Genomic DNA, 26,177 nt, shown 5'->3' with positions numbered 1-26,177 from the left:
ACGTTGTTATTCGCAATGGGCAGGTGGGTTGCTTTATGCAGATGTGGGACTTGGGGAGGTTTCACAAACCTTAGTGACGTCTGCTTCGAGTACTTAATGTGAGTGGTCACATGGTGTGATTTCTGTTTCCTGACTGGATGGTATAGGTCTAGGCTCTATCAACCAACGTAGCGCCTGCTTCTTTTAGGGAGTGGAGCAGAGTGAGGCAGTGGCCTGCCAGGGTGAGGGGAGGTGGGTGGAGTGTGACATTTTGGCTCTGTATGTGGACCAAGGGGTCCTGCTTGCCTATGGGCAGGAGGTCCAGGGGAAGTCATTCTCCTGTCCTGGATGTGCATTGTTGGATTTATGATGCAGGAGTGCCAGCTCGCATGGTTTGATTGTCAGGTATGTGACATTTGGTGTTTTTCCTAAAGCACCAGCTCCTGGGGTCATGTGATTATGTGGGAATATCAGCTTTAATTTTTTTTTAAAGGGCTAGATTCACAAAGGGACATAGGCTGCTAATGTTGCAGTTAGATACCCAAATCCAACATTTAGGCACCACTGGAATTCACAATACCCTTGCTCAGCTGCTGCCTAGTTCTAGGTGCTTGAGTTTCCACTGTTAAAAGCCCTGAAATGCCTAAATGTCGGTGGCTGGGCATGTGCTCAGCCACCTCCATACCTAAGTCCCAGCAGGATTCTTAAGCTAGGCATTCTCCCCCCAGTCTTGCCTTTGGGGCCTGATCCAGCAGGCATGCTCAGAGCCCACCTAAACTGACATAAAAGCTGGGGGCAGAGGAGTCCCCACCCTTTATAACTTGGAGCCTTGTGGTTAAAGCATTCACCCAGGATGTGGGAGACCCTCCGCTGCCTGATGAGGAATCAGGATTTGAACCTAGGTTTCTCAGCTCCCAGGAGAGTGCCCTAAACACAGGCTATGTGCTATCAGTAAATAGGCACTGGGCCCGAGAAAGAGAAGGACATGGGAGCCCAGTGGTTAGGGCACTCCCTGTTCCAGTGATGAGTCAATCATTTCTACCCCTATGTGTGGGGTGAAGCACCTCAGTCCTGCTGTGCCCTCCACAGAGACAAGTGGGGGGGCTGCCCCTCCTGTGTGCAAGATGAGGACTGGAGAGGATTGCATAACCCAGTGCCAGTGCATGCTCTGTGGGCCCCTTCCAAGTGGCATGTCAGACCTGCTATGTCTGGGACTGTGATGCCCTGCAGGGAAGCCCTAGCAGAGACAGCCAGCCTGAGGGCCTGCAAGCCTGGCCCTGCTTTGGAAGGCTGCACTAATAAAAGGTAATAACTGGAGATATACCAATCTCCTAGAACTGGAAGGGACCTTGAAAGGTCATTGAGTCCAGCCCCCTGCCTTCACTAGCAGGACCAATTTTTGCTCCAGATCCCTAAGTGGCCCCCTCAAGGATTGAACTCACACCCCTGGGTTTAGCAGGCCAATGCTCAAACCACTGAGCTCTCCCTCCCCCCAGGGGGGGAGATCATCTGCGTGTGAAACATAAGGGCATGTTGGGTCTGAAGTAAGGGCCATTGGAGAGGCAGCGTGACCCCTCTGCCCCTGGAGGGCTCTGTAACTGGCACTGCTCCACATCGTGGGGTTTAAGGGGGCTGCTCCCATTCCCTCTTGCTGAGAGCCCAGACTGCTGCTGACCCACTCACAGAGTGCGGAGTCCCTGCGGGGGTGCTTTGCCCTCTCCCAGGCCAGGCTTGCTGGTCTCTGCAGGATCCCCAGCGCTAAGTTAGTAACAGCACCGAACTGCCAGTCACTGCAGGAGGGAGGCCAAATGGGGAATTCTGCTACAGCCTGGGTCGGTGGAGGCAGGAAGGGAGCCAAGCTGGGGACCCCGCCCAGGGTTGGCGAGGTGGCTCTTACCTGTAGATTATGCAGGCGCAGTCCCGGCAGGTCCCACAGTTGGCGATATCCTGCCCTGTCCGGTATGAGTGTCGCCTACAACAGAGCAGAAACCCCATGAGCAAGGAGCCCTGGGGTTGCTGTTCCCAGTGTCTCTCGGACCCCTCCCTGTAAGAACTCCCCAAGGGTCTGTGACATCACTCCGTTGCCATAGGTAGGATAGTGACGTCAGTGAGGCAACACAGCAGGAGCCAATGGGCCAGCGTGATCGGAAAACTTCCTGGAGAACTACAGATGGCAAGATGACAACAAGGGGCATGGAGCGCATCCTGAGGGAGTGTCACACGAAGAGGGGCTAAGAAAGGGGGGCTGAGCAGCCGGACCACAGGCAGCAGAGCTGTGGGTGGGGTGGCAGCATCACTCACAGCTTTTGGAGAGGAGGCAGGGAAGCCTCCAGGATCTTGCCTATGGGAGGGGAAGGCTGGGTTATAGGAACCCAGGACTCCTGGGTTCCACCTCTCACTCTCTCCAGGCAACCTGCCACTGCTTTCTCCTCAGCACAACAGAGACAGTGGCTCAGACCCATCTCTGGGAGGTAATGCCAGTGTGAGCAGAGGGTTAGGATGAGCCTGTGCCACTCATACTAGATGGTTTGCATAGATTCCCAGGCCAGCAGGGGCCGTTGTGATCAGCTAGTCTGACCCTCTGTATAGCACAGGCCAGAGACCAGCCCCACAATAATTCCCAGAGCAGAGCTGTTAGAAAAACAGCCAATCTTGACTGAGAGATTGCCAGTGATGGAGAATCCACCTCCACCCTTGGTAAATTGTTCCAATGGTTAATTATTCTCATTGGCAGAGGTGACAGTAAGCCGGTCCGGTCCAGTCCGGTGTACCGTCAAGAGCTGGTATGCCGTGCCGGACTGGACTGGCTTCCCCGGCAGTGATTTAAAGGGCCCAGGGCTCCAGCCGCTGCAGGGAGTCCCCGGCCCTTTAAATCACCGCTGGAGCTCCAGCAGCCCGGCTCGGGCGGGAACGTAAAGGGCCCGGCACTCTGGCCACTGCGGGGAGCCCCGGGCCCTTTAAATCACCACTGGAGCTCTGGCAGTAGGGCTTGGGCAGTGCTTTAAAGGGCCTGGGGCTCCCCACAGCAGCTGCAGCCTCTGGCCCTTTAAATCCCCACCCGAGCCCAGCTGCTGGGCTCGGGTGGGGATTTAAAAGGCCCGGAGCACTGCGGTGGCTGGAGCCCCGGGGCTCCCAGACACCTCTGCAGCTGGTAGTTCCGGGGTGATTTAAAGGCCCGCCCCGCCTCTTCCGGTTGAGGCCACGCCCCCACTCAGGACGCCAGCGTACCGGTGAGTCCTTTCAGTTACTTTCACCCCTGCTCATTGGTAAAAGTTTACGACTTATTTCCAGCCTGAATTTGTCTATGTTCAACTCCCAGCCATTGGATCGGGTTATACATTTCTCTGCTGGACTGAGGAGCCCCTTATTAAATACTTGTTCCCCATGTGATACTTCTAGAGTCCCTGCTCCCAGGAGAGAGTGCCCCACCCTGTAAGTGTGGCCGAGTTCTTGTTGCTAGATGTACGTGTTCACATGTAGCCATATTAGAATGCGTATTTTTCATTCGCATACAGGTTGCCAAGGGATCCCGCTCGCTCTCTAGCAGTGACCCGTCCTTTTCACTATTTACCACTCCCCCATGTTTGTATCATTTAGTTTTCAGTGCAGGGCCAAGCTGAGTTAGTATCATAGACTCTCAGGGTTGGAAGGGACCTCAGGAGGTGTCTAGACCAACCCCCTGCTCAAAGCAGGACCAGCCCTTCCCTGACTCAGCACAGACTTTGTGCTTCTCACCAGGTTGCAGATCAGGGTGGTAGGAGCAGGGGCGGCTCTAGCTTTTTTGCCGCCCCAAGCACAGCAGGCAGGCGGCCTTCGGCAGCGCGCCTGCGGGAGGTCCCCGGTCCCGTGCCTTCGGCGGTGCGCCTGCGGGAGGTCCCCGGTCCCGTGCCTTCGGCGGCGCGCCTGCAGGAGGTCCCCGGTCCCGCGGCTTCAGCGGCGCGCCTGCGGGAGGTCCCCGGTCCCGTGCCTTCGGCGGCGCGCCTGCGGGAGGTCCCCGGTCCCGCGGCTTCGGCGGCGCGCCTGCGGGAGGTTCCCCGGTCCCGCGGCTTCGGCAGCACGCCTGCGGGAGGTCCCCAGTCCCGCAGCTTCGGCAGCGCGCCTGCGGGAGGTCCCCGGTCCCGCGGCTTCGGCGGCATGCCTGCGGGAGGTCCCCAGTCCCGCGGCTTCGGCAGCATGCCTGCGGGAGGTCCCCGGTCCCGCGGCTTTGGCAGCATGCCTGCGGGAGGTCCCCAGTCCCGCGGCTTCGGCGTACCCGCCGCCAAATCCACAGGACCGGTGGACCTCCCACAGAAACGCTGCTGAAGGCAGCCTGACTGCCGTGCTCACAGTGACCGGCAGGGCACCCATTGCGGCTTGCCGCCCAAGGCACGCGCTTGGAAGGCTGGTGCCTGGAGCCGCCACTGGGTACATGATCACCTACATGATCACCCTGCTGTAGCTCCTCCTCATGGCAGCTTAGCAGAAAACCTGGTGGTCCTTCGCACTCTGAGGAGCCTGTGGCCTGTAGAAAGCCTGGAGTGAACCCCGCCCCGAACACAACACACTTTGTACATGTGCCCTGCATAGCTGATAGTGCAAGAAGCATGGAGACAGCTCCTTGTTGGTATAATGTAGCATTTGTGGGATGAGGAAACCATTAGAAGGATCAAGCTGGATGGACAGTGTGATAGACCCAGGCCAGTTGGGAACAGCAGAGTAGTCGAAGGGAGATCTACTGGCCACTGGATAAGCAGTTTTCTGTTCCCTGAGTGACCAGAGCAGGGGCTGCTCTAGGCTAATGAGAACACTTGACTCCAATTAACCTGCTAAGAGTCAGGTGAGACTATTAAGCACCTGACTCTAATTAAGGCCCCTCTGATGCTATAAAAGGGCTCACTCCAGTCAGGCCAGGGGGAGCGAGTGTGAGTGTGAGGAACTGGGAGCAAGAGGTGTGCAAGAAGCTGAGAGTGAGTAGGCATCCTGCTGGAGGACTGAGGAGCACAAGCGTTATCAGACATCCGGAGGAAGGTCCGGTGGTGAGGACAAAGAAGGTGTTTGGAGGAGGCCATGGGGAAGTAGCCCAGGGAGTTGTAGCTGTCATGCAGTGGTTACAGGAGGCACTCTAGACAGCTGCAGTCCACAGGGCCCTGGGCTGGAACCCAGAATAGAGGGTGGGCCTGGGTTCCCCCCAAACCTCCCAACTCCTGATCAAACACAGGAGGAATTGACCTGGAATGTGGCTTCTACTAGAGAGGAAGGTCTCTGGGCTATTTCCTGACCTGCAGGGTGAATCTGTGAGGCAAGCAAATCTGCCAATAAGCGCAGGACCCACCAAGGTAGAGGAGGAACTTTGTCACAACAGATAAAGACAGCAGCTGGACTTGCCAGCCTGGGTCAGCCCCATGGCCCATCTAGCCCAGTCTAGCCCTATCTCTGACAGGGGCCAGGACCATTTGCCTCTGCGGAAGGTGTAAGAAACCTTGCAGCAGGCAGAAGTGGGGTCATCTGCTCCAACTGTGGTCTCATCCAGCCCACGAGGTGATAAGCCCTGCCTCAGGGCTGGAGCCAATCCATTCCAGGACTCGCTTCTGAGCATCAACTATTCACATGCACGAGTACATTCCTCTGTTCTCCACACAGATGCCCAGCCCCGCTTTAAATCTGAAGTTCTTGGCCCTAACACCATCCTGTGGCAGAGAGTTCCAAAAACTAATTACAGTGTGTGTGAAAGTATTTCCTTTGATCGGCTTGAATTTCCCCCATTCAGTTCCATTGCCTGCCATGTGCTGTGAACCAGGGAGAACAGGAGCTCCTGCTTCTACCACCCATCTCCAGCCCATTCAGTATTTTATAGCCCAGTCTCCTCTCTGAGCGAACAATACCAGGCTGGTCAGACCCTCATGGGAGAATTTCTCCAAGACTCAAATCATTCTTGTTGCTCCTTCATCTCTGAGCTCCCCCTAATGCCGCAGTACAGCAGGTGAGGTGAGATGGCCAGTACGGCACACAGTATCCAGATTCATGTTAAATGCCAAAAGGCTAGCAGTGATCACGACTAACACAGTGAACATCAGTGTGAATGGGTTAGGACCTGAGGCTAAAATAGGGAAAGAACAAGTTAAGAATTGCTTAGACAAGTTAGATGTTTTCAAGGCAGCAGGGTTTGGGGAAATACATCCTAGAATATTTAAGGAACTGGCTGAAGAGATCTCTGAGCCATTAACAATTATCTTTGAGAACTTGTGGCGGACAGGAGAGATCCCAGAGGCCTGGAAAAGGGCAAATATAGTACCTGTCTATAAAAAGGAGAATAAGGACAACCCAGAGAATTGTAGACCAGTCAGCTTAAATTCTATGCCCATAAAGGTAATGAAGCAAATAATCAATCAGTTTGTAAGCACCTCAAAGATAATAAGGTGATAAGTAACAGTCAAAATGGATTTGTGAAGAACAAGTCATGTCAAACCAAGAAGTCTTGTGGACGAGGGGAAGCAGTATATGGGATATATCTCAACTTTACTAAGGCTTTTGATAGTCTCACATGATCGTCTCATAAACAAACTAGGGATATAGATCATAGACAAACCAACAATAAGGTGGGTACACAACAGGTTGGAAAACGGTACTCGGAGAGTAGTTATCAATGGTTCACTATCAAGCTGGAATGGCATACTGAGTAGGGTCCCATAGGGATCTGTTCTGGGTCTGATTCTAGTCAATATCTTGATAAATAATTTGGACAATTGCATAGAGATCACGCTTATCAAGTCTGGGGATGGTGAGACCAAGCTGGGAGGGGTTGCAAGTGCTTTAGAGGATAGGATTAGAATTCAAAATGATCTGGAGAAATGGTCTGAAATAAATTGGATGAAATTCAATCAGGACATTGCAAGGTCTTCCACTTAGGAAGGAACAATCAGTTGCACAAATACAAAATAGGCAATGACTGTCTAGGTAGGAGTGCTGTGAAAAGGGATCTGGGGGTTCTAGTGGATCAGAAATGAAATATGAGTCAACAATGCAGCACTGTTGCAAAAAAAGCGAACAACATTCTGGGCTGTATTAGCAGGATTGTTGTCAGCAAGACACGAGATGTAATTCTTCTGCTCTACTCAGCACTGATAAGGCTTCCACTGGAGTATTGAGTCCTCTTCTGGGCATCACACTTCAGGAAAGGTGTGGACAAATTAGAGAAAGTCCAGAGAAGAGCAACAAAAATGATATGACCTATGAGGAAAGATTGAAAACATTGGGTTTGTTTAGTCTGGAGAAGAGAAGACTGAAGGGGGACATGATAACTGTCTTCATGTATGTAAAAGGTTGTTATAAAGAGGAGGGTGACAAATTGTTCTCCTTGTCCACTGAGGACAGGACAAGAGGCAAAAACTGCAGCAGGGGAGGTTTAGGTTGGACATTAGAAAAAACTTCCTAACTGTCAGGGTGGTTAAGCACTGGAACAAATTACCTAGGGAGGTTGTGGAACCTCCATCATTGCAGATTTTTAAGAACAAGTTAGACCAGCGGTGGGCAAACTTTTTGGCCCAAGGGCCACATCTAGGTACGGAAATTGTATGGCGGGCTGTGAATTCTTACGAAATGGGGGTTGAGGTGCAGGAGGGGGTGAGGGCTCTGCGATGGGGCCAGAAAAGAGGAGTTCAGGGTGTGGGAAGGGGCTCAGGGCTGAGGCAGGAGGTTGGGACACAGGGGTGTGGGGGGGCTGGGGATGAGGGCCTTGGGGTGCAGGAGGGTGCTTCGGGCTGGGACTGAGGGGTTCGGAGGGCGGGAGGGGGATCAGGGCTGGGGCACCAGGGGGGTGAGGGCTCTGGCTGGGGGGGTTGGGCTCTGGGGTGGGGCCAGAAATGAGGAGTTCAGGGTGTGGGTGGGTGCTCTGGGCTGGGGCAGGGTGCTAAGTGAGGGCCCCGGCTCGAGGTGCAAGCTCTGGGGTGGGGCTGGGGATGAGGGGTTTGGGCTATAGGAGGGTGCTCCGGGCTGGGACTGAGGGGTTTGGAGGGCAGGAGGGGGACCAGGGCTGGGGCAGGGGGTTGGGGCATGGGAGGGGGTCAGGGATGCAGGCTCAGGCAGCACTTACCTCAAGCAGCTCCCGGAAGCAGCTGCATATCCCCCCTCCGCTTTCTACACAGAGGCGCAGCCAGGCAGCTCTGCGTGCTGCCCTGCCTACAGGTGTTGCCCCTGCAGCTCCCACTGGCTGCAGTTCCTGGCCAATGGGAGCTGCGAGGGCGGCGCCTGTGGGCGTGGCAATACATGGAGCCCTCTGGCTGCCCCTAAACATAGGAGCCAGAGAGGGGACATGCCACTGCTTCCGAGAGCCACAGCACATGTGCACAGTGCAGCCCCCGACCCTGCTCCCGAGCAGGAGCTTGAGAGCTGGATTAAATCGGCTGGCAGGCTAGATGTGGCCTGCGGGCCATGGTTTGCCCACCCCTGGGTTAGACAAACCCCTGTCAGTGATGGTCTGTATAATACCGAGTCCTGCGTCAGTGCAGGGGACTGGACTAGATGACCTAGCAAAGTCCCCTCCAGTCCTACATGTCTAGGATTTTGTATATTTTTAAGGCCAGACGGGTACTACTGTGATCATTTAGCGTGACCACCCAGAGTGTAGGCCACAGAACCTTACCCAGTAATTTCTGCGGTAAACCCATATGGAACTTCTGTTTGAGCTAGGGTGCCTCTTTTACAAAGAGATCCACTCTTCATTTAAGGCTTCGAGTGATGGAGAATCTACCACAAACCTCCATAAATTGTTCAAGTGGTTAATTACCCACACTTAGGCCTCGTCCACACTGCCACTTTTCAGCACTGCAACTTTCTCGCTCAGGGGGGTGAAAAAACACCCCCCTGAGCGCTGCAAGTTTCAGCGCTGTAAAGTGGCAGTGTAGACAGTGCACCAGCGCTGGGAGCCGTGCTTCCAGCTCTGATAGCTACTCCCCTCATGGGGGCGGTTTTTTTACAGCGCTGGGAAAGCTCTCTCCCAGCGCTGTGCCGTGACTGCACAGCCACGTTAAAGCGACATGCCCTTAGAAAAAACTGCTCCTTATTTCTAGCTTTAGCATTCAGCCACTGATCTCATTTTGCCTTTGTCTGCTAGATTAACGAGCCCTCTGCTCCCCATGCAGGCAGTAACCAATTGCGATACATCCCCTCTTATCCCTCTCTTGGATAAACTGCATAGATTGAGCTTCTTAAGCCTCTCACTATTAAGGCAGGTTCGCCAGACTTTGAATCACTGTAGCTCTTCTCTGACTCCCTTCCAAACTTTAACGTTCTTTTTGAAATGCAGACACCAGAACTGGCCAGGCTTCAGGCACATGGGTAGAGGTGGATGTTCTGGTCTCCAGGTAGGGGCAGACTCACACTTTGGGCCCCATGTCTGGCATGCGTCGCGGCACTGGTGCTGCTCCCAGATCCCCATTCTCAGGAGCAGCAGAATCAGTGAAATGAACAGCCATGAACACTGAGTGCTTTGCTCGGAGACACCTTGCTGCACACAGCAGGGAGGTCTGGATCCCCAACAGAGGCCGCCTTGGGGAGTCAGTCTGTGCTCTCACTGCTGCTGTAGCTTCCTTTTTCTGGCGAGAGCAGTGCAAATCACCTGCCGAGTCTTGCATTCGTCTCTGCCAATCCACATTGTACAGGAAAGGGAAAGGGGCCAGGATACACGCATGACCCAAAGGCAAGGCATGCTGAGCTGTAAACCAGGAGAACGCGAGTTCTAAGCCCAGCTCTTCCACTGGTGCAAATATATTATTGTCCTTCACAACCACTAATAACCCACGGCTCACACCACAACCTAGACGAAGGCAGCTAGCATTCACCTGGTTTACAGAGAACTAGGAGGTTCCACCAGATCTCTACAGATAGGCCTAGGTCCAGAATCCATGTGCTTAATATGACAGAGCCAAATCTCATCCACTTTGCTCTGCAGCCTTTCTGAAGCAATGTGCTAAATGCACGTGTAACCCCACTGACGCAGTGCGGCTTGGTGTCACTCCTTGGTGGTACATCCCATATGGAGGATTCTGAGGATAGGGCTACCCTGCAAAAAGGAATGAGCCGCACCTCTGGCAGTAAGTCTCAGTGCCTGGATCAACGAACTGTCGCTGGCAGGGCTCAGGCTCTGGGGCTAACGATAGCAGCGCAGACATTCAGATTTCGGCTGGAGCCCAGGCTCTGAAATCCAGTGAAAGGGGGTGGGGGTCCCAGAGCCAGCTCCAGCCCAAGCCCAAATGTCTACACTGCTGTTTTCAGCGCCACAGGCCAAGCCCGCATCAGTTGACCTGGGCTGAGACTCACTGTTGAGGAGTGGGTTTGCAGTGTGGACAAAACCTGAGTCTGTTACTACTTCCATGCTAGTGGAGCTGGTTGTGCTTTTAGATCCAAGCCTTGAGTTCAGTCCTTGCAGACAACTCAAACTGAAGCGTTGTAGTTTGGCTGTGATGTCTAGAACCACTACATCATGCTCTGTCCCCAGGAACCCTGATACCCAGCACTCCACCCCTAGCTCCCAAACACGGGTGGAATTGGGACAATGGGTCCTGTCTTGCTCCCACACAGAGGATATTAGCAAGCTTTCCTCACCCCTCATCCCCCAGAGCTGTGGAAGTCTATGCCGTGGATCTGCAACTCATGGGTTCAAACTCTGTTAATGACTCTCACAGTGGGAGGACTCTGTAATTAGTATTGTTATTTTTGTATTGCAAACCATCCTACAGAGAGGTACATTTGGATGGTGCGTTAGTATTTGCTTTACTGGTGTCGTTTTAGGGTTTGTGTTTTGTTTAATGAAAACTGTCCCTCTAAGAAGGTAGGACATTTAATTGTGCAGTGGGTTTGCTAGCGACTGAGTGCACTGGTGGGAGGCATTGCCTGTGTGTGCAGAGAGGAGAAGACCCTGCCTGTGTGAGCTGCAGAAAAGTCTGCACTTGAACTGATCTGTCCAGACAGCAGCCTCACTCTCCCAGGGGTAGCAATAGTACGTACAGGGCCTGGCTGCTTCAGGATAGTGCTAATGAGCCCCGGAGCCTCTCTCCTGCAGGGAACCCGTTTGAATCCCACCTCTGACGGCAGTTCCCATCTAAGGGCCTTGGCTGAGATGAGTTTGGGGATCTCGGCTCCCATGACACATACTCATCCCTGTGCTTTACACTGGCTAGCAGACTCAGCAGAAAGGCCAAGACACGCTGTGCCCGGAGACTGGATTACCCCTGTGACCCAAGGGGGAGGGCAGGTGTGTGTTGGCATGGGATGGGGAGGCCTGAGAGCGGGCATGGCAGGGCTGGTGCCCCATGGGCAGCTGGGAGTCAGCGGGCTGGCATTGGGTCAGTGCTGTTTGGACAGTCGGTCGAAGGTCTCTGGAGTAGTGTTATCCTTCCCTGACCTGATACCGCGTTTGATTGCTGAGCCAAACCTATGGCAGGGAGTCTGTGCACCTTGTCTTCCCCCTCCCGGCAGCCCGCCTGCACCCTGCTGCTCACCCATCCCGCTGGGCCTCCTTCTTCTCCAGGTCCTGGATGACATCCAGCAGCACCTTGATGGTTTGTTGGCTGGTCTCCAGCACCCCTTCCAGGGACTGCAGCTGTGACTGTAGGTCCCCCATTTGCCCAGTCCCCACACCCACATGTCCCCGAGATGATAGGAAATGCTCATCCCCCTTGGACAGACCCCCTTGCCCTTTGGCTGCAACCACCAATTGCAGAAGGTCCTGAACCTGGTGCAGGGTCTCCAGCTGCTTGGCCGTCAGACAGGGCTCACCCAGCGGCTCGCTGCTCCAGGGGGCCCCAGGAGTCCGGGTGAATTGCTGTGTCCTCGGGGGGTGCCCCTGGCTGGATGTGGAGGTCAGTTGCTGAGGCTCCTCCAAGTTCATGAGGCCACACTCGATCTGGGTGGCCTTCATCTGGCTGCAGACGCTGGGCCTTGCAGCCACAGATTGGGCCCATCCACTGCTGGGAGCCTGGTGGCTGAGGGTGGCTGTAGTACTGGGCAGGCTTGGTGGTGGCAGGACTGCGCTGGGGGTGTGGTTTGAAGGGAGGCAGCTGGGGCTGCCCCAGGACGAGCTGTGTTGCTGCTGCAGGGCAGCAGTGGGGTCTCTTGGGGAGGGACACTGAGCTGGTTGGCCGAGCCCATGGCTGCCGGCCACGTGGTTATGAGCAGGCTGGGATGGCAGGTCCTGCTCAGACTGGCTCCTGCTTCGAGGCCGTGGCTCTGCAGCTGGCCCAGGCTGTCCACAGGGCACCGAGGGAGGGTGCAGGGGACATGGAGCAGGGGCCCCATGGCTGTCCTTAGGGCTCCCACAGTTCCTGGTGTGTGCAGGGGGCTGGGAGGAGCAGAGGCCGGGGCTGGGCGCTGGTGGGCAGCCCTTCTGCCGGGAGGTACAGTTGGCAGCGGTACACCTGACGGTCCCTGGATACGGTGGGCAAGGAGCCCTGGGCGCTGGAGTCAGCCCGTGGCACAAAGTGGCATGTGGAGTGGGGCCTGGCTGCCCCTCTCTGCTGGTATGCTGGGCGAGGGGGGAGGCAGGGAGGTGGTTGTGTGCAGAAAGGCTGGTGAGGGTGCAGTGGGGGAGATCCCCGCTGGCTCTGGCTGGGCCTCGGCAGCCCGTCTGGCTCTTGCTGGGCTCCCAGGCGGCGGCGGCCAGCACCTCCTGCTGGGCGAAGTCGCAGGCGCTGTTGCTGCGGACGCGGGAGGCTGGGAATTGCTGCTGGAGGCTGGGGGAGGTCTGGATGGCCGTGCTCAGACACACCTTGCTGGGTACAGGCAGCGTCAGTGAGCGCGGCTTGGCCTGGTGCCAGCCCCACGGGGCGTCCGAGGCGCAGTCTGCCACCAGCTCAGGGGAATCCCTGGGAGGCGTAGAGGCACATGGGGTGTTGGTGTCAGGTGTGGCTGCTGGCTCCTGCGGGGGGCTCGCCTCCTCCCCAGGGTTGCCATCCACCAGGTCCTTGAAGCGTACCTGCTGGGTGCGGTTGCGTCGGCGCTTGAGCCGGGTCTCGATGTCGGGCGAGTCGCGGTTGAGCAGCACCGAGCGTACGGTCATGGCTTTCTCCTGGCTGCCCTCATTGCTCCGAGCCAGGCAGGGGCTGGTCTCCTTACTGACCATCTCGTGCCGCCCCGCCCCGCCCCGCCCTCAGGCCCCAGGCTCCACTCCCATGCTCCTCCTCCCTGCTGCTTGGGAAGCTGCAGTGCACGCGCTGCAACCTGCCAGAGGGAGCATCTCCTCCGCCTGTCAGCGCGGCAGCTGGAGCCCTGTGCTAAGGGCTGCCCATGGCTTGGCCAGGGGGCCAGCTGGCTTCATCCTCTGCTGCCTGTGGGTCTCGCTGATGGGATAGCGACCAGGAGGAGCAGCAACAAGGCTTCTTGGCATGCTGTCCCAGCCGTCCTGCCTCTGTCCTTTGCCCCTAAAGCTTCCGACAAAGTGCCCCAGCACAGCTGGCCCTGGCTGGCCCTGAGCCTGGCCTGGGGCACCACGAGCCCATTTTCCGTCTTAGTCACCCCCAGGGTTGGCCCCCCTGGGGGCAGGATGGCAGCAGGTCCAGGCCCAGCTCATGGCTCCCATGGACCTGCGGAGACAGAGAGACTGTGTGAGCATGGAGCCAGCGCAGGAGCTGCAGCACGTCTCCTCTCACCTTCCCTCCCAAGGGTAGCAAAGTTTCTAGCACACTTGGCTGCCTCCACACGGAGTTGCTGGCCCCTTTCGAGCCCTCCCTCTCAGCTCAGGCAAGATCACAAACCCAAAGAGACAAGCTTTGATCTCCAGCGCTGCCTCTTCAGCAAAAAGGGAAAAGGAAGCCCCTTTAGCACAAACATGGTACAAGTTCACAGCTCAATTCAAGCAGAAGAAACTGTTAAAAATAGCTCTGCCACATTGGGGCTCTGTGCAGGGCAGACAGGCTGTGCCAGGGAGCCAGCTCCCCGCGGGGCAGTGACGAGCCGGGGTCCTGGGGGCAGGGAGCCAGCTCCCCGTGGGGCAGTGACGGGCCGGGGTCCTGGGCTCCCCACGGGGCAGTGACGGGCCGGGGTCCTGGGGGCAGGGAGCCAGCTCCCCGCGGGGCAGTGACGAGCCGGGGTCCTGGGGGCAGGGAGCCAGCTCCCCGTGGGGCAGTGACGGGCCGGGGTCCTGGGGGCAGGGAGCCAGCTCCCTGCGGGGCAGTGACGGGCCGGGGTCCTGGGCTCCCCGCGGGGCAGTGACGGGCCGGGGTCCTGGGGGCAGGGAGCCAGCTCCCCGTGGGGCAGTGACGGGCCGGGGTCCTGGGGGCAGGGAGCCAGCTCCCCGTGGGGCAGTGACGGGCCGAGGTCCTGGGGGCAGGGAGCCAGCTCCCCGCGGGGCAGTCACGAGCCGGGGTCCTGGGGGCAGGGAGCCAGCTCCCCGCGGGGCAGTCACGAGCCGGGGTCCTGGGCTCCCCGCGGGGCAGTCACGAGCCGGGGTCCTGGGCTCCCTACGGGGCAGTGACAGGCCGGGGTCCTGGGTGTGGGGAGCCAGCTCACAGCAAACATGGCAAACGGGCCAGTGAGAAAATGTGCATCATCCCTGAGTCAGGGGCCTTCCTGCTGCTCCACGGAGGGCACTGCTGGCAGTTCAGCAGGCGTCCAAGAGCTGCATCTGTTTCCCTGTCTTGAATACAAAGAGGCAGCCTGTGGGAACTGCGAGTCCCTGCATGGTGCTGTTCCTAGTGGAAGGTGTCCAGCCCTTGCTCTTCCACGAAAGGGCACCCTCTCCCCACCAATTCTGCTGCTGCCCCTCAGTCTCAGCCTGCCGCTCCCTCTCCTCAGTCCTGAACTTCAGTCCCCCGGCTACTCCCGGCCTGGCCCCTCTGCCTGCAGCCGCCCCTCATTCCCCCGGCTACTCCCGGCCTGGCCCCTCTGCCTGCAGCCGCCCCTCATTCCCCCGGCTACTCCCGGCCTGGCCCCTCTGCCTGCAGCCGCCCCTCATTCCCCCGGCTACTCCCGGCCTGGGCCCTCTGCCTTCAGCCGCCCCTCATTCCCCCGGCTACTCCCGGCCTGGCCCCTCTGCCTTCAGCCGCCCCTCATTCCCCCGGCTACTCCCGGCCTGGCCCCTCTGCCTGCAGCCCCCCTCATTCCCCCGGCTACTCCCGGCCTGGCCCCTCTGCCTGCAGGCCCCCCTCATTTCCCCGGCTACTCCCGGCCTGGCCCCTCTGCCTTCAGTCCCCCCTCATTCCCCCGGCTACTCCCGGCCTGGCCCCTCTGCCTGCAGCCCCCCCTCATTCCCCCGGCTACTCCCGGCCTGGCCCCTCTGCCTGCAGCCCCCCCTCATTCCCCCGGCTACTCCAGGTGTGGGTGACTGGGACAATCCGTAAATCAATCTCCTCTCGAGGAGCAGAGACTCAGATCAATTGGGATTTCACTCAGAGACCCCCTCCTACCACCATCAGCTGGAGGCTCTAGGCTTGCCGTGCGCTGTATTTAACTGGCATGGCACAGACTCCGCCTCTGCCCTCACTTCGGGCACTACAGTGTGTGTCAGGAGTTAGGCCCCTGTCACTCCTCGTGTCAGAGGCAATTGGAATCACTGGCTGCTGCAGGGCCCTTGGTTCTATTTCTGTAAGCAATGGTAGATACAGCCCAGCCCAGGGCAGGCCAGGAGAGTGCCCTACGGTCCATTTCACAATGCTGCACTCCTCGCACACACGCGTCACAGCGTGGGCACCTACATGTCTTCCCTGCCACATCAGCTCTGTCATGAGCACACACGCTCCCCCACCCTGTGATCCCACATCACGCCCAGACATACATCTCCGGCCACCCCCTGTACCAACTCGTCTCCTCTGCTCCAGCCAGGGTTCCCCACTCCCTCCCGCATGCAGCACATCACAGCGCATGCTCAGCAGCCCTGCTTCAGGTGCTCCCTGCCATCCTCCAGACACCCCAAGGGGTGTGGAAGAGAACTGCTTTGGAGCTGTGGGGAGAGTTAGAGCCACTAACACGCCGGGAGCAACGCTCCTTTGCTGTGCAATTCAGGCTGTGTCTACACTGCCACTTTCAGCGCTAAAACTTTAGTCGTTCAGGAGTGTGAAAAAACACCCCCCGTGTGACAAAAGTTTTAGCGCTGAAAAGCACCAGTATAGACAGCGCTTTATCACTGGGAGCCGCACTCCCGCCGCTCGTTCGGGGTGGTTATTTTTTATTGCCGAGAGAGCTCTCCCCGGGCGATAAAGCGTGACTACAGTGCGGCCGCGCGGTGCCATGGGCAGTGGAGACATACCCAAAGTGTCCCTGATGTCCAAGGTCTGTGACTATCCAGAGGTACCTGCTGAGCAACTCCAAAAGTCCCGTTCCCGCCCCCCCCCCCGCACACCCCTTCCTCAGCACCCTTCGAGTGCTGCTGCCTTGGGCAAGGCTGGGCCTGGCATAGAAGGGATCGCCCCCTGCAGCCCGCATTCGGGCCCTGTGCTGCCCCCCAGTGCCTCGTTCTGGGAACTGCACAGCGGCATTGCTACCCTGTTTGGCAGATGGCAACGCAGCACGCGGGCGCACGGTGCTGCAGCCACATCCCTTACAGCTCGTTCTTCTGGAACCAAGCTGCCGACTCAGCAGAGTGGCCCAGAGTTAACAGGTGCCGAGAACAAGCAAAGTTCCCAGGTGCTGAGTGAGCTGGATTCCCGATCCCCCCCCCCAGAAAGCAGCAAGCTGCACAACTCAGAGCTTAGCAAAACCAAACCAGAGTAGGGAGGGAGCTGCCCAGTCCCTCCCATCTTGGGGCATCCCCTTCTGGAGTGGTGGAGGGTGGTGCCCACAGCCAGCCTGCCACCCGGTGCCTGACGCGGCAGCTTTCTGCTCAGCATTCTGCTCCATGCGCCACCCAGCCAGACGCCCAGTCGCAGGGCAATTTCCTTTCCTGCTCTTGGAGCTGTGCCCAGACAGGGAGATGCTGGTAAGGCAGAACGCGGTGAAGACACAATAGATGGGACATCTAGTTAGTATGGACAGCAACTGGTGGGAGAGAGTCATTACTCAAGGGACAGAGTGAGCTGCAGCCTCCTTCCCCAGCGCGCTGCTGTTCCCGAGAGCTGCAGGTGGGAGCCAGCCAGAGTCCAGTACAGCCCAGAGGCAGGAGGGGGTCAGGCAATGCTGCCTAGTGACAGTGAGAACCCCACCCCCCCCCCCCCCCCCGCTCTGGAGAAGGAAAGGGGAACATTGCACACACTGGCTGCCCTGGGAGCACTCACTCAGGGTTTACACACAGACCCCCACCTCCCAAAGGCAACCCCGAGCTTCCCTGTGTGTTTCTGGCTGCATCTCCTGAGCACAGCACAGCTGGCAGGAAGCACTGGGCATGTGCCCTCAGTGGGACAGGGCTGCAGGACCCGGGCCAGGCTGTCCTGGGGATGCCAAATAGGAGGGGGAGTCGCTGCAGGGGGAAGGGTCACAATGAAGCTTGCCATAACAAACTGATGGCTCCATCCAGTGCATGGAGCCAAGGGCTGGGAACCCCTGCCAGGGAGGCCCCGTTTACTCTGGAAGGCCATTTTCTAGTCTCTGCCTGAGCTTAAGCCACGGCAGGTGCCTGCTGTGGACAGGTCAAGCCAGACCTTGGGCTCTACCAGCTCCCCCAGGGCACCCAGCAGGCCTGTGGACACTACGCCAGGTCTCCTGAGTCCCAGCCCAGTGTGATCCACTGGCATTTGCTAACCTGAGTGCTTGACTTAGCAACCTCAGGGATGCTCTTGTCACATAGAGCCGTGTTTTTAAAAAAGCTGAACTGCCCTCATGTGACCATAGCAACCAGCTGGGATTCTAGCAAGAGAAGCTGGGAGATCCCTTTCGTCCCTTGAGGCTGCTCAGGGACTCCCCTTCAGCAGCTGAGCTGGGCCTCCCAGGCTGGTGGTAAAGCATTGGTGAGGGAGCAGTGTCGCTGCCCCACTGTCCTGGTGAGGGAAGGGCCAGGCTAGACCCCAGGGTTGGGGTGCGGGGCTGTAGTCAGTACATTGGGAGGGGAGTGCTAACTCCGCAATCGGTCACGCTGGTAACGGCTTTGTTCTCTCCCTGTAAGCGCCTGGGGACCCCAGTCAGGGAGCAGAGTCCTATCGTGCAGCACAGTCCATGCCCCAGAGAGCTCAGGCTGCGCATCAGACAGGACGTGACAGGAGCTTGGATGAGAGATGGGGGTAGCACTGATTGCCGTGACCCCTCCCCGACTCATGTCTCATCGGTACTAGGATACAAGTGACACGAGATGGAGGAAGTCATTGCAACCAGTAGTAAGCGCTTATCGAAATCACAGATGCCCCCCAGAATGGGTCAGTGAAGCACAGTGTGGGAACTGAGGCAGGGCTAGCAGCGGGGGTGCCGGGTGGGATCAAGGAGCACTGGCAGACTTAGGTGTCGGGAAGTTTTCACAGGACCTGCCCTTGTCTGTACAATGGCGTAGCTGATGCTTCTCCTTTGAGTTCTGTCTGCACAGAGGGCACAGGGAGCCCTCTGTACTATAGTCATCGCTTCCTCAAGAGCAGTGAGCACTGAAGCTGTGCATACTGCCCCGAGGAGGTACGTCGACACAGCATTCTGGAGCGAGTGGGAGTGACCCCCAGCCCGGGTCCATAGGCATGGGCAGGTGGGGCTCAGGCTCGCTCTCTAGAAATAGCGGCGTACACACAGCACGGCAGTTGCAGCTCACGCGCTGAAGCCCACCCGCACTCTAGGCGTCAGAGCACTGGAGAAAGCGAGGTGATTATAGGTCTGTCAGCCCCACACTGATCCAGGGCACAATAATGGAATAGCAGATAGAGGACTCAGATGGGAAAGAAAGGAAAGTAATAGACAATAAGCACAGGTGTATGGAAGACAGATCCTGACTGACGTGGGATCTTGTTCTGATGAGATTACAAGTTTGGTTGATTAAGGTAATAGTGTTGAGGTACTACACTTAGACTTGGTACAACATGACATTTTGATTAAGAAACCAGAATGACACAAAATCAACATGGCACACATTAAATTCATTAAAAACTGGTTAACTAACAGGTCTCAAAATGTAATTGTAAATAGAGAATCATCACTGAGCAGGTGTGTTTCTAGTGCAGTCCCACAAGGATCAGTTCTTGGCCCTCTGCTATTTAATATTTTAATCAATAACCTAGAAGAAAAACTCACCGCTGATGAAGTTTGCAGATGACACAAAGATTGGGGGGAGGAGTGAAACGAGCAGTGAAGAGGACAGGTCACTATAGCAATCTAAGATGGGCACAACTAAACAATGTGTTTTAAATATGGCCAAATGTGAAGTCATACATCTAGGAACAAAGGGTGCAAGCCGTACTGACATGATGGGGGATTCTATGCTGGGAAGCCGTGACTCTGAAAATAACTTGGGGACTTCAGGTGGATAATCAACTGAACATGAGGTCCCAGTGTGATGCTGTGGCCAAAAGAGCTAGTGTGAGCCTTGGATGCATGAACAGGGGACTCTCAAGTAGGAATAGGGATATTATATTCCCCCTGTATTTGGCACTGTTGCAACCACTGCTGTGATAACGTGTACAGTTCTGGTGTCTGCGGGTCAAGAAGGGTGTTGATAAATTGGAGAAGGGGCAGAACATTTAAAGAACTGGAAAGCGTGCCTTATAGTGACTGATCTCCTTAAGTCAAGCTCTGAGGAATACCAAGGAGAAGGTTATGGGATGATTTGATCACAGACTACAGGTGCCTACATGGGAACAGAAATTTGACAGTAGAGGGCTCTTCAGTCTAGCAGAGAAAAGGTCTAACACAATCCAATGGCTGGAGATTGAAGCTAAATGAATTCAGACTGGAAATAAAGTGCTAATTTTTAACAGTGGGGGTAATTAATCACTGGAACGATTTACCAAAGGTCTTGGTGGATTCTCCGTCACTGGTTATTTTAAAATCAAGATCTCATGTGTTTTTATAAAAGATCTGCCCTAGTTCAATCAGAAATTAATTCAGGAAAGTCTTATGGCCTGTGTTATTCAGGAGGTCAGACTAGAGATTAACACAGTGGCTGTGTTATCTGTGAGCCGATGAACCAGAGAGGCTGGTGTCATGGACACTTAGATGCATGGCTCTTTGTTTGTGCAGCATTGGTGCTCTTGAGATGTCAGAGAAACGTTCAGGCTCTGCTTCAGCAGTGAGCCGTCTCCTAACATCCCCCCTTAGCCATATACCCCCTTCTCGTCTCCCTCCCACCCCCCACCCCCAAAAAAGATGTCTTAGAAGGTTTTAGCTTCAGAACCAAGGCCTGGGACCTGAAAGCCCCTGAATCAAACTCTGCCATCAAGTCTGTTGATCAGTCCTGTAGCCCTCAGGATCCCTGCAGCTGCCATCCAACTTGGGTTATATCCAGTGTCTGATTCCTTGAGATCAATGGCTACCTTGTCTGGTGCATGGACAGCTCCTCCATGGACATCTGTAACATGCCACCTTATTCCTGTGGGGCTGATCTATTGGTTCTGGTCAATCCAGCAGAAAAACCAGCCAACATTGTTTCCACATCTGCAACCTCTCTTGTTAGGGGCTCTGGGGATCATCCTCCTAAGAGACAGACCCCCCACCTCCACAAATAGCATCTAGTGACATCTGTAGCCTCCCAAATTACTGTGAGTAAGGTGTCTGATGACAAAGAAAGGGCCAACTTCCTGCCCTTCCTCATCACCACCTGAGGAAGCAGTGTGGACCCCCTCTTCCTTGTCACCCCCAGAATCCAAGAATTTTCAAGGCCTTCTGGGGACCCAGTACGAGAACTGCACTAGTGATTATCTGACATGTTTGAGCCTCAGCACAGACCCTGAATGGAGGTCATTATCCATGAATAACTTAAGGAACCACCGAAGGACTCCCCAGTCCAACACTGGGCCCTGTACCTCTGAAAAGGCAGACAAATTCCAGCGGTCCATCAAACAGACTTTGGGGTTTTTCTTCACGCATCCGCTTCCTAATTCCCTTGCCATGTCTGCAGCTCAGGAGAAGTGAGAACTAGAGCAAACCTGGAAATCTATGAAGCCAGACTAGATTTACTGGGGAGGAAGCTGTACCCGTCTGCAGCTGAGAATAGCTAACCGTCAGGCTCTGCTAGCGGCATACGGCTTCTCCTGGGACAAAAATCTTTCCTGAATTCTGAAAAGAATGAAAGTGATGGAGGGCCAATGGTCCGATGAAGCACTTGCTCACAGGTGCTTATGACATAGAAGCCAAGCCCACAACAGAAGTAGTCAATGGGGAAGCTTCATCCCATCCTGGCTCTGAGAAGACTGCGCTGAAAGGACACGTGCTTGCACATCATTACTAGGCCAGCTCACAGCAAGGACCCTGGATTCTGCACAGCAGAAGATCTTCACCAGTACAAGAGCCTCCCTTTTGGCCTTTCTGAGTCATCAAGTGTCTAACCATAGCAGCAGCTCGTATAAGCAGCCAAGGGATCCACATGTATCCGAGGAGTTCTGCACAGACAGCTCTCCACTCACTGGGACCAGAAGAGTCTCCATTCACATCAGTGGAGCCAACAGCTTTCACAGGAGACCCCCACCAATTCAATAGTAAGTTCAGCACGTCTCCCACAGGACTGATGCAAACGATTCTGGCAGCGTTTTAGTACATCTCAATGTAAACATCTACATCTAGGAACAAAGGATGCAGACCAAGGTTCAGGGGTGACTTGATCACAGTCTATAAGTACCTACATGGGGAACAAGTATTTCTTCAGTCTACCAAAGAAAGGTGCAAGATGATCCATCCAGTGGCTGGAAGTTGAAGCTAGACAAATTCAGACTGCAAATAAAGTGTAGATTTTTAACAGGAAGGGTAATTACCCCCTGGAACAACTTACCGAGGGTCATGATGGATTCTCGATCACAGGCAATTTGAAAATCAAGATTGGATGTTTTTTAAAAGATCTGCTCTGGGAATTATTCTGGGAAAACTCCACGGCCTGTGTTATTCAGGTCAGAATAGATGATTTCCGTGTTCCCTTCTGGTCATGGATTAAATGAATCTATGAATTCACCTCTTCAGGTCTTAGATAAAAAACACACACACTCTACACCTCTTATGGGGTTCATGATACTGTACCCTTATCATCTATTATCCAGACGCAACTTGAGATCTCTCCAGTTAGTTAATTCTGCAGGCCAGTGATCACCTGTCATGGTTACATTGCCCTTCTGTCTTCCACCTCTGTCTGTAGTGGTAGGATCAGGCTAGGAACCTTACTCTGATCACCCAACAATATAAGGCCTGTGGAAGCCTACAGAGACCCAACTGTCTGTCTGTCTTGGGTATTTACATAGCCCCCATTACTGCAGAATGGGAGAGCTCCATAATCCTATTTATCCACCCAACACCCTTGTGAGGTCGGGAAGTACTAGCATCCCCATTTTACAGATGGGGAACTGAGGTACAGAGAAGCTAAACGATTTACCCAAGGCCACACCGGAAGTCTGTGGCAAAGGAGGGGTGACACACGAGTGGGTTGGAATTAGAAGCAGTTTGTGTGCTAAGGCTTTTCTTCCTCACATCAGTGCAGAAGTAGTTCAGCATCTCTCATACACAGACCACAGCCACTGTCGAGGGGGAGCTCTGTTCAGTCTTTGATGTCTTCTAGATGTCAAGAACCAGTCCAGTTTGGGGAATGTGATCTAATGATGGTGGCTGGCTGTCTCCCAGACAGAAGTGGCAGCAGAAGTGCTTCCCCAACGCCTTGGGGAACAACCTCAGACAGACCTTTCTGCACAAAGCAATACAGCTCCAGACTAACACGGCTCCCCCGCTGCCACTATCTACACAAGACAGATCACCAGTGGCAACAGTTCTATTCCAGAGAGAGAACAGACTCTGGGGAGTGACCCAGCGCTTCAGCCTGGCCCGGAGCATCGCCGTTCTACAGGGTCCCGCCCATCCAATTTCCAGAGCAATAATCAGGAAAATGAAACAAGCTGTGGCCTGAGGGCTGTTGAACCCATTTTATGGCTTACATCAGTACTGGTATTCCCATCTCCCAGACAGCACAACCCCTCCACAGCCCTGCTTGCCTGGATCACCTCTCCCAGAAACAGGGTCACACTGCCCACCCAAAGCCAAAATCTCTACAACTAGGAGCCTGCTTGGTGGCAAAACCCCGACAGAATGGGACTAGGCGTGCGCCTCAATGTGCAGCCAACCTTATCAGAGAGCCACGGTCTGTCCACAAGGCAAACTGCTGCAGCAGATGGAAAAAGTTCTGTCCCTGGGCCCTTCGCAGACAGGCAACTCCAGCACATGTACCTGCTGGCCTAGACTATTTGCCATCACTGAAGAAATCTGAGGTGACCTTAAACACAGTCAAAATGAATCTGGCAGCCACATCCACTTACCACGTTCCTACTCCCAGATCCTGGAGTGACGTGCTTCCTAGACAAGTGACCCACACTTTCTCACCACCATCTTTCTGGGACATCGTCTGTCCCTGAAGAGTACAGTGCTCATAGCAATCACCTCAGCCAGGGCTGTCTGTGAGCCCAGGCCAGAGCGGCTGAGCCTCCTCCATAAGGATAAGCCCATGTCCACAATTGCTGACCCTGAAGTGAATCCCATCTCATAATCAATCCCTCATCTTACCTGTGTGCTCCCCTAAAGCATATTCATTAGCAGGGAAGCCAGGACCCTCCATTATTTTCTAGACAGGAGTAAATCCCCTAGATCAGTGTTTCTCAATGACCAGTCTGTGGATGGGTGCTGGTCCCTGAGATCTCCCTGACACAGTTTAGGAAGAGCGCAAGCCAGTGCCTGGTATAAAAAAGGTTCAGAAACACTGTCCTAGATTATTTGTGGCCTCTGAGTATTACCATAGTGTAAATCCTAAATAATTATAATAATCCATGAGGAAGATGCCCTCTGCTCAGAGACATCTGACTCAATGAGGCTCTGCATTCAGACTTGTTATAACCTTGGAGGTGTACGTGACAGATTTAGAACACCTCCCACCAGATCTAAGGCATGCCTCAGAAAGGGCAGTCTCTCAGTTCTGTCTGGTGGCTGCCTAGGATTCACTTCCTGAGCTAAAGAATGCAATTCAGGGGACCAGCATCACAGTTCCCCTGAGACCCACCCCTCGGGGTAGTGCTGTGGAGTGGGGATCTCTGCTAGCAGTCCTTGAAGCCAGAGAGGTTACTTGGGGGAACTGTGCCTCTCCAAGGAGACTCACTCCCGCATACCAAGGGGGGCTGCAGTTTGGGTTGGAGCATTTGGTCCCAGGAGAGCATGTGTGCAGCCCCAAGAGACAGTTCCCACTTTGCCCCCAGGGTTTTGTGTTCCCTGGCTGGTGGCACTCGCCCAGTTCCTGCTGCCTGGCTTCTTTAGATTGGTTGGAGTCTCTCTGCGCAGAACAAGCTGGGCTCAGGCTGGATGACCTGGCTAGTGCTGGGAGCAGCAGTGGTGAAGACAATGCAGTGTGTGCTTCGGCGCAAGCAGGAAAGCCTGGCACGGCCCCGAGGGTGCACACTCCCACGCTGCACTGTCTGCACGATTGTTACCCACGCTGGCGGCATTCAGGCCAGCCCATGCCCAGCTTTGCTGGTTACACATAGCCTCAGTCACTTATCCCCACCTGACCCATGAAAGGAAGAAAATGGCACCATTTCGTCCTCTCTTTCCTCAGGGTCTTGACAGTCCCTGCTCTTAGCATCACAGCGTCCCCAGCCCTACGCCTCTCCTGGGGATTCCCCGCCTCTGGCGCGCTTTGTCGAGGTTGGTAGTGGGGGAGGGACAGTAGAGAGGTCTCTGGTAACCAAGCACCTCAGTCGCTGCTGTGGCCTTGCTCTGCTCCTGGTTCTCAGGCACAAAGGCCCCAACCAGAACACAGCAAAATGCGCTACCAGAAACACCCGCCAGCCGAAATGGTGTCTAACCTCGGACTCACGGGTCAGGAACGCACAGCTCAGAAAGTGACAGGCCCGGGACCAGGGTGGGACAGAAGCACACGTGGGTCTCAGCTGATGGACATGTCTCCTCATGAGGGACGGCAGAGAGGGAGGCGGCTGCTCTTTGGACTGCACACTCTCCCTGGCTCTCCCACACATTAGTTACTGAGCGGAGACAGGCTGAGGCCGTGAGAAAGGGCAGCCTGGGCAGAGGGCGTGGGGTGTGGACAGGGCTAGTCCGAGAAGCTGGGGCAGATCGATTTCTCCCTGGAGTCTCCGGCCAGGGACTATGTCTCCTCTCTAGACTGGGCTGCAGACACCATGCCCTCACTCCAAGGAAGGAAAGGGCAGGCATGGGAGTCTCTCCCCAGAACCAGGTGTTTCCTGGCTACCTCCCTGACACGATGACCGGACAAAGCCGGGGGTCTGCAGCACCCCCAGAAGGTGGGTCCTGAGCCACTGCTATTCCCCAGAGGCCTGACTGAACAGGGAAAAGCCAAGGCAGCAGAGCTGCCGTGGCCAGGTTCATTCCGTGTGCGGCAGCCTCTCTCTCTCCTCTGCCCCTTCCCACCAGCACATGGCTCCTTCCAGCCCACTCCAAGGGAGGGGCGACGGGCGGGGGGGGGGAGACGGGGACATGCAGAGGGGTGTCAGGTCAGCAAGGGCTAGAGAAGCTCCCAGCGTGTTCCCCTTTTGAAACCTGTTTACTCTGCTGCTCCCTCAACCAGAGTGAAGGGGGGGAGAGAGACTCCCCCAGAGAAGTGCTGGAGACCCATCAGCCCAACACTAGCAGCAAATGGAAAGGAGCCAACCCTGCCCCAGTGCCTGGGAGCGGATGGGGTCCTACAGCTCGAGGGTCCCAGACCTCACAAGGCTGGGCTCCTCACGTACCCTTTGAAAACAGGGGATGTAGGTCAGAGCTCAGCAAACTCCTCACCCAGCCCCGCGTGACCACCCTGGCCACCAGTGGTTTCCCCACCACTGCACACCTACCTACCCAGCCCCATAAGCCTGGCATGAGCTGGAGCAAAACCAGGCACCCAGGCTCCACCAATCTTGATTCAAGGGACTCCTGGCTCAGAAATTGGGTCCTACGGACCTGCTGTGCCTAGGACGCCTCAACACCAGCCCCAGGCTCTCAATACCCTTTAGCTCCCCCTGCAGACCAGGTCCCCAGGCTCCCCCTGCCCCCAGGGGCGGCTCCAGGCCCCAGCACGCTAAGCGCGCGCTTGGGGCAGCATGCCGCGGGGGCCGCTCTGCCGGTCGCCGGGAGGGCGGCAGGCGGCTCCGGTGGACCTCCCGCAGACGTGCCTGTGGAGAATCCGTTGGTCCCGTGGCTCC

The 26,177-nt window shown here is 55.8% G+C and overlaps 2 protein-coding genes across 7 annotated transcripts in view; one reads left to right on the top strand and one right to left on the bottom strand.

Moving 5' to 3' along the window:
* LOC123370842 (dedicator of cytokinesis protein 2-like) overlaps positions 1-26,177 on the top strand; it is a 336,056-nt gene that overhangs the window by 217,230 nt on the left and 92,649 nt on the right. The gene's annotated exons all lie outside the window — the stretch shown is intronic.
* The window catches only part of LOC123370843 (protein INSYN2B-like), a 36,347-nt gene that overhangs the window by 9,254 nt on the left and 916 nt on the right, over positions 1-26,177 (bottom strand). For 2 of the 3 annotated variants that reach the window (XM_045017660.1, XM_045017661.1), the window contains exons 2-3: positions 11,454-13,532; positions 1,877-1,951 (exon numbers count right to left, since the gene is read on the bottom strand). In XM_045017660.1, coding sequence (XP_044873595.1) covers positions 1,877-1,951; positions 11,454-13,072 — 1,694 coding nt within the window. In that variant the 5' untranslated portion in view covers positions 13,073-13,532. Of the gene's footprint in view, positions 1-1,876; positions 1,952-6,368; positions 7,186-11,453; positions 13,533-26,177 lie in introns of those variants that run through there. The other variant, XM_045017662.1, reaches the window with a different exon arrangement.

This window comes from Mauremys mutica, chromosome 5 (assembly GCF_020497125.1).
Source record: "Mauremys mutica isolate MM-2020 ecotype Southern chromosome 5, ASM2049712v1, whole genome shotgun sequence".
NCBI lineage: Eukaryota > Metazoa > Chordata > Testudines > Geoemydidae > Mauremys > Mauremys mutica.
This window is presented reverse-complemented; position numbering and strand designations above follow the sequence as displayed.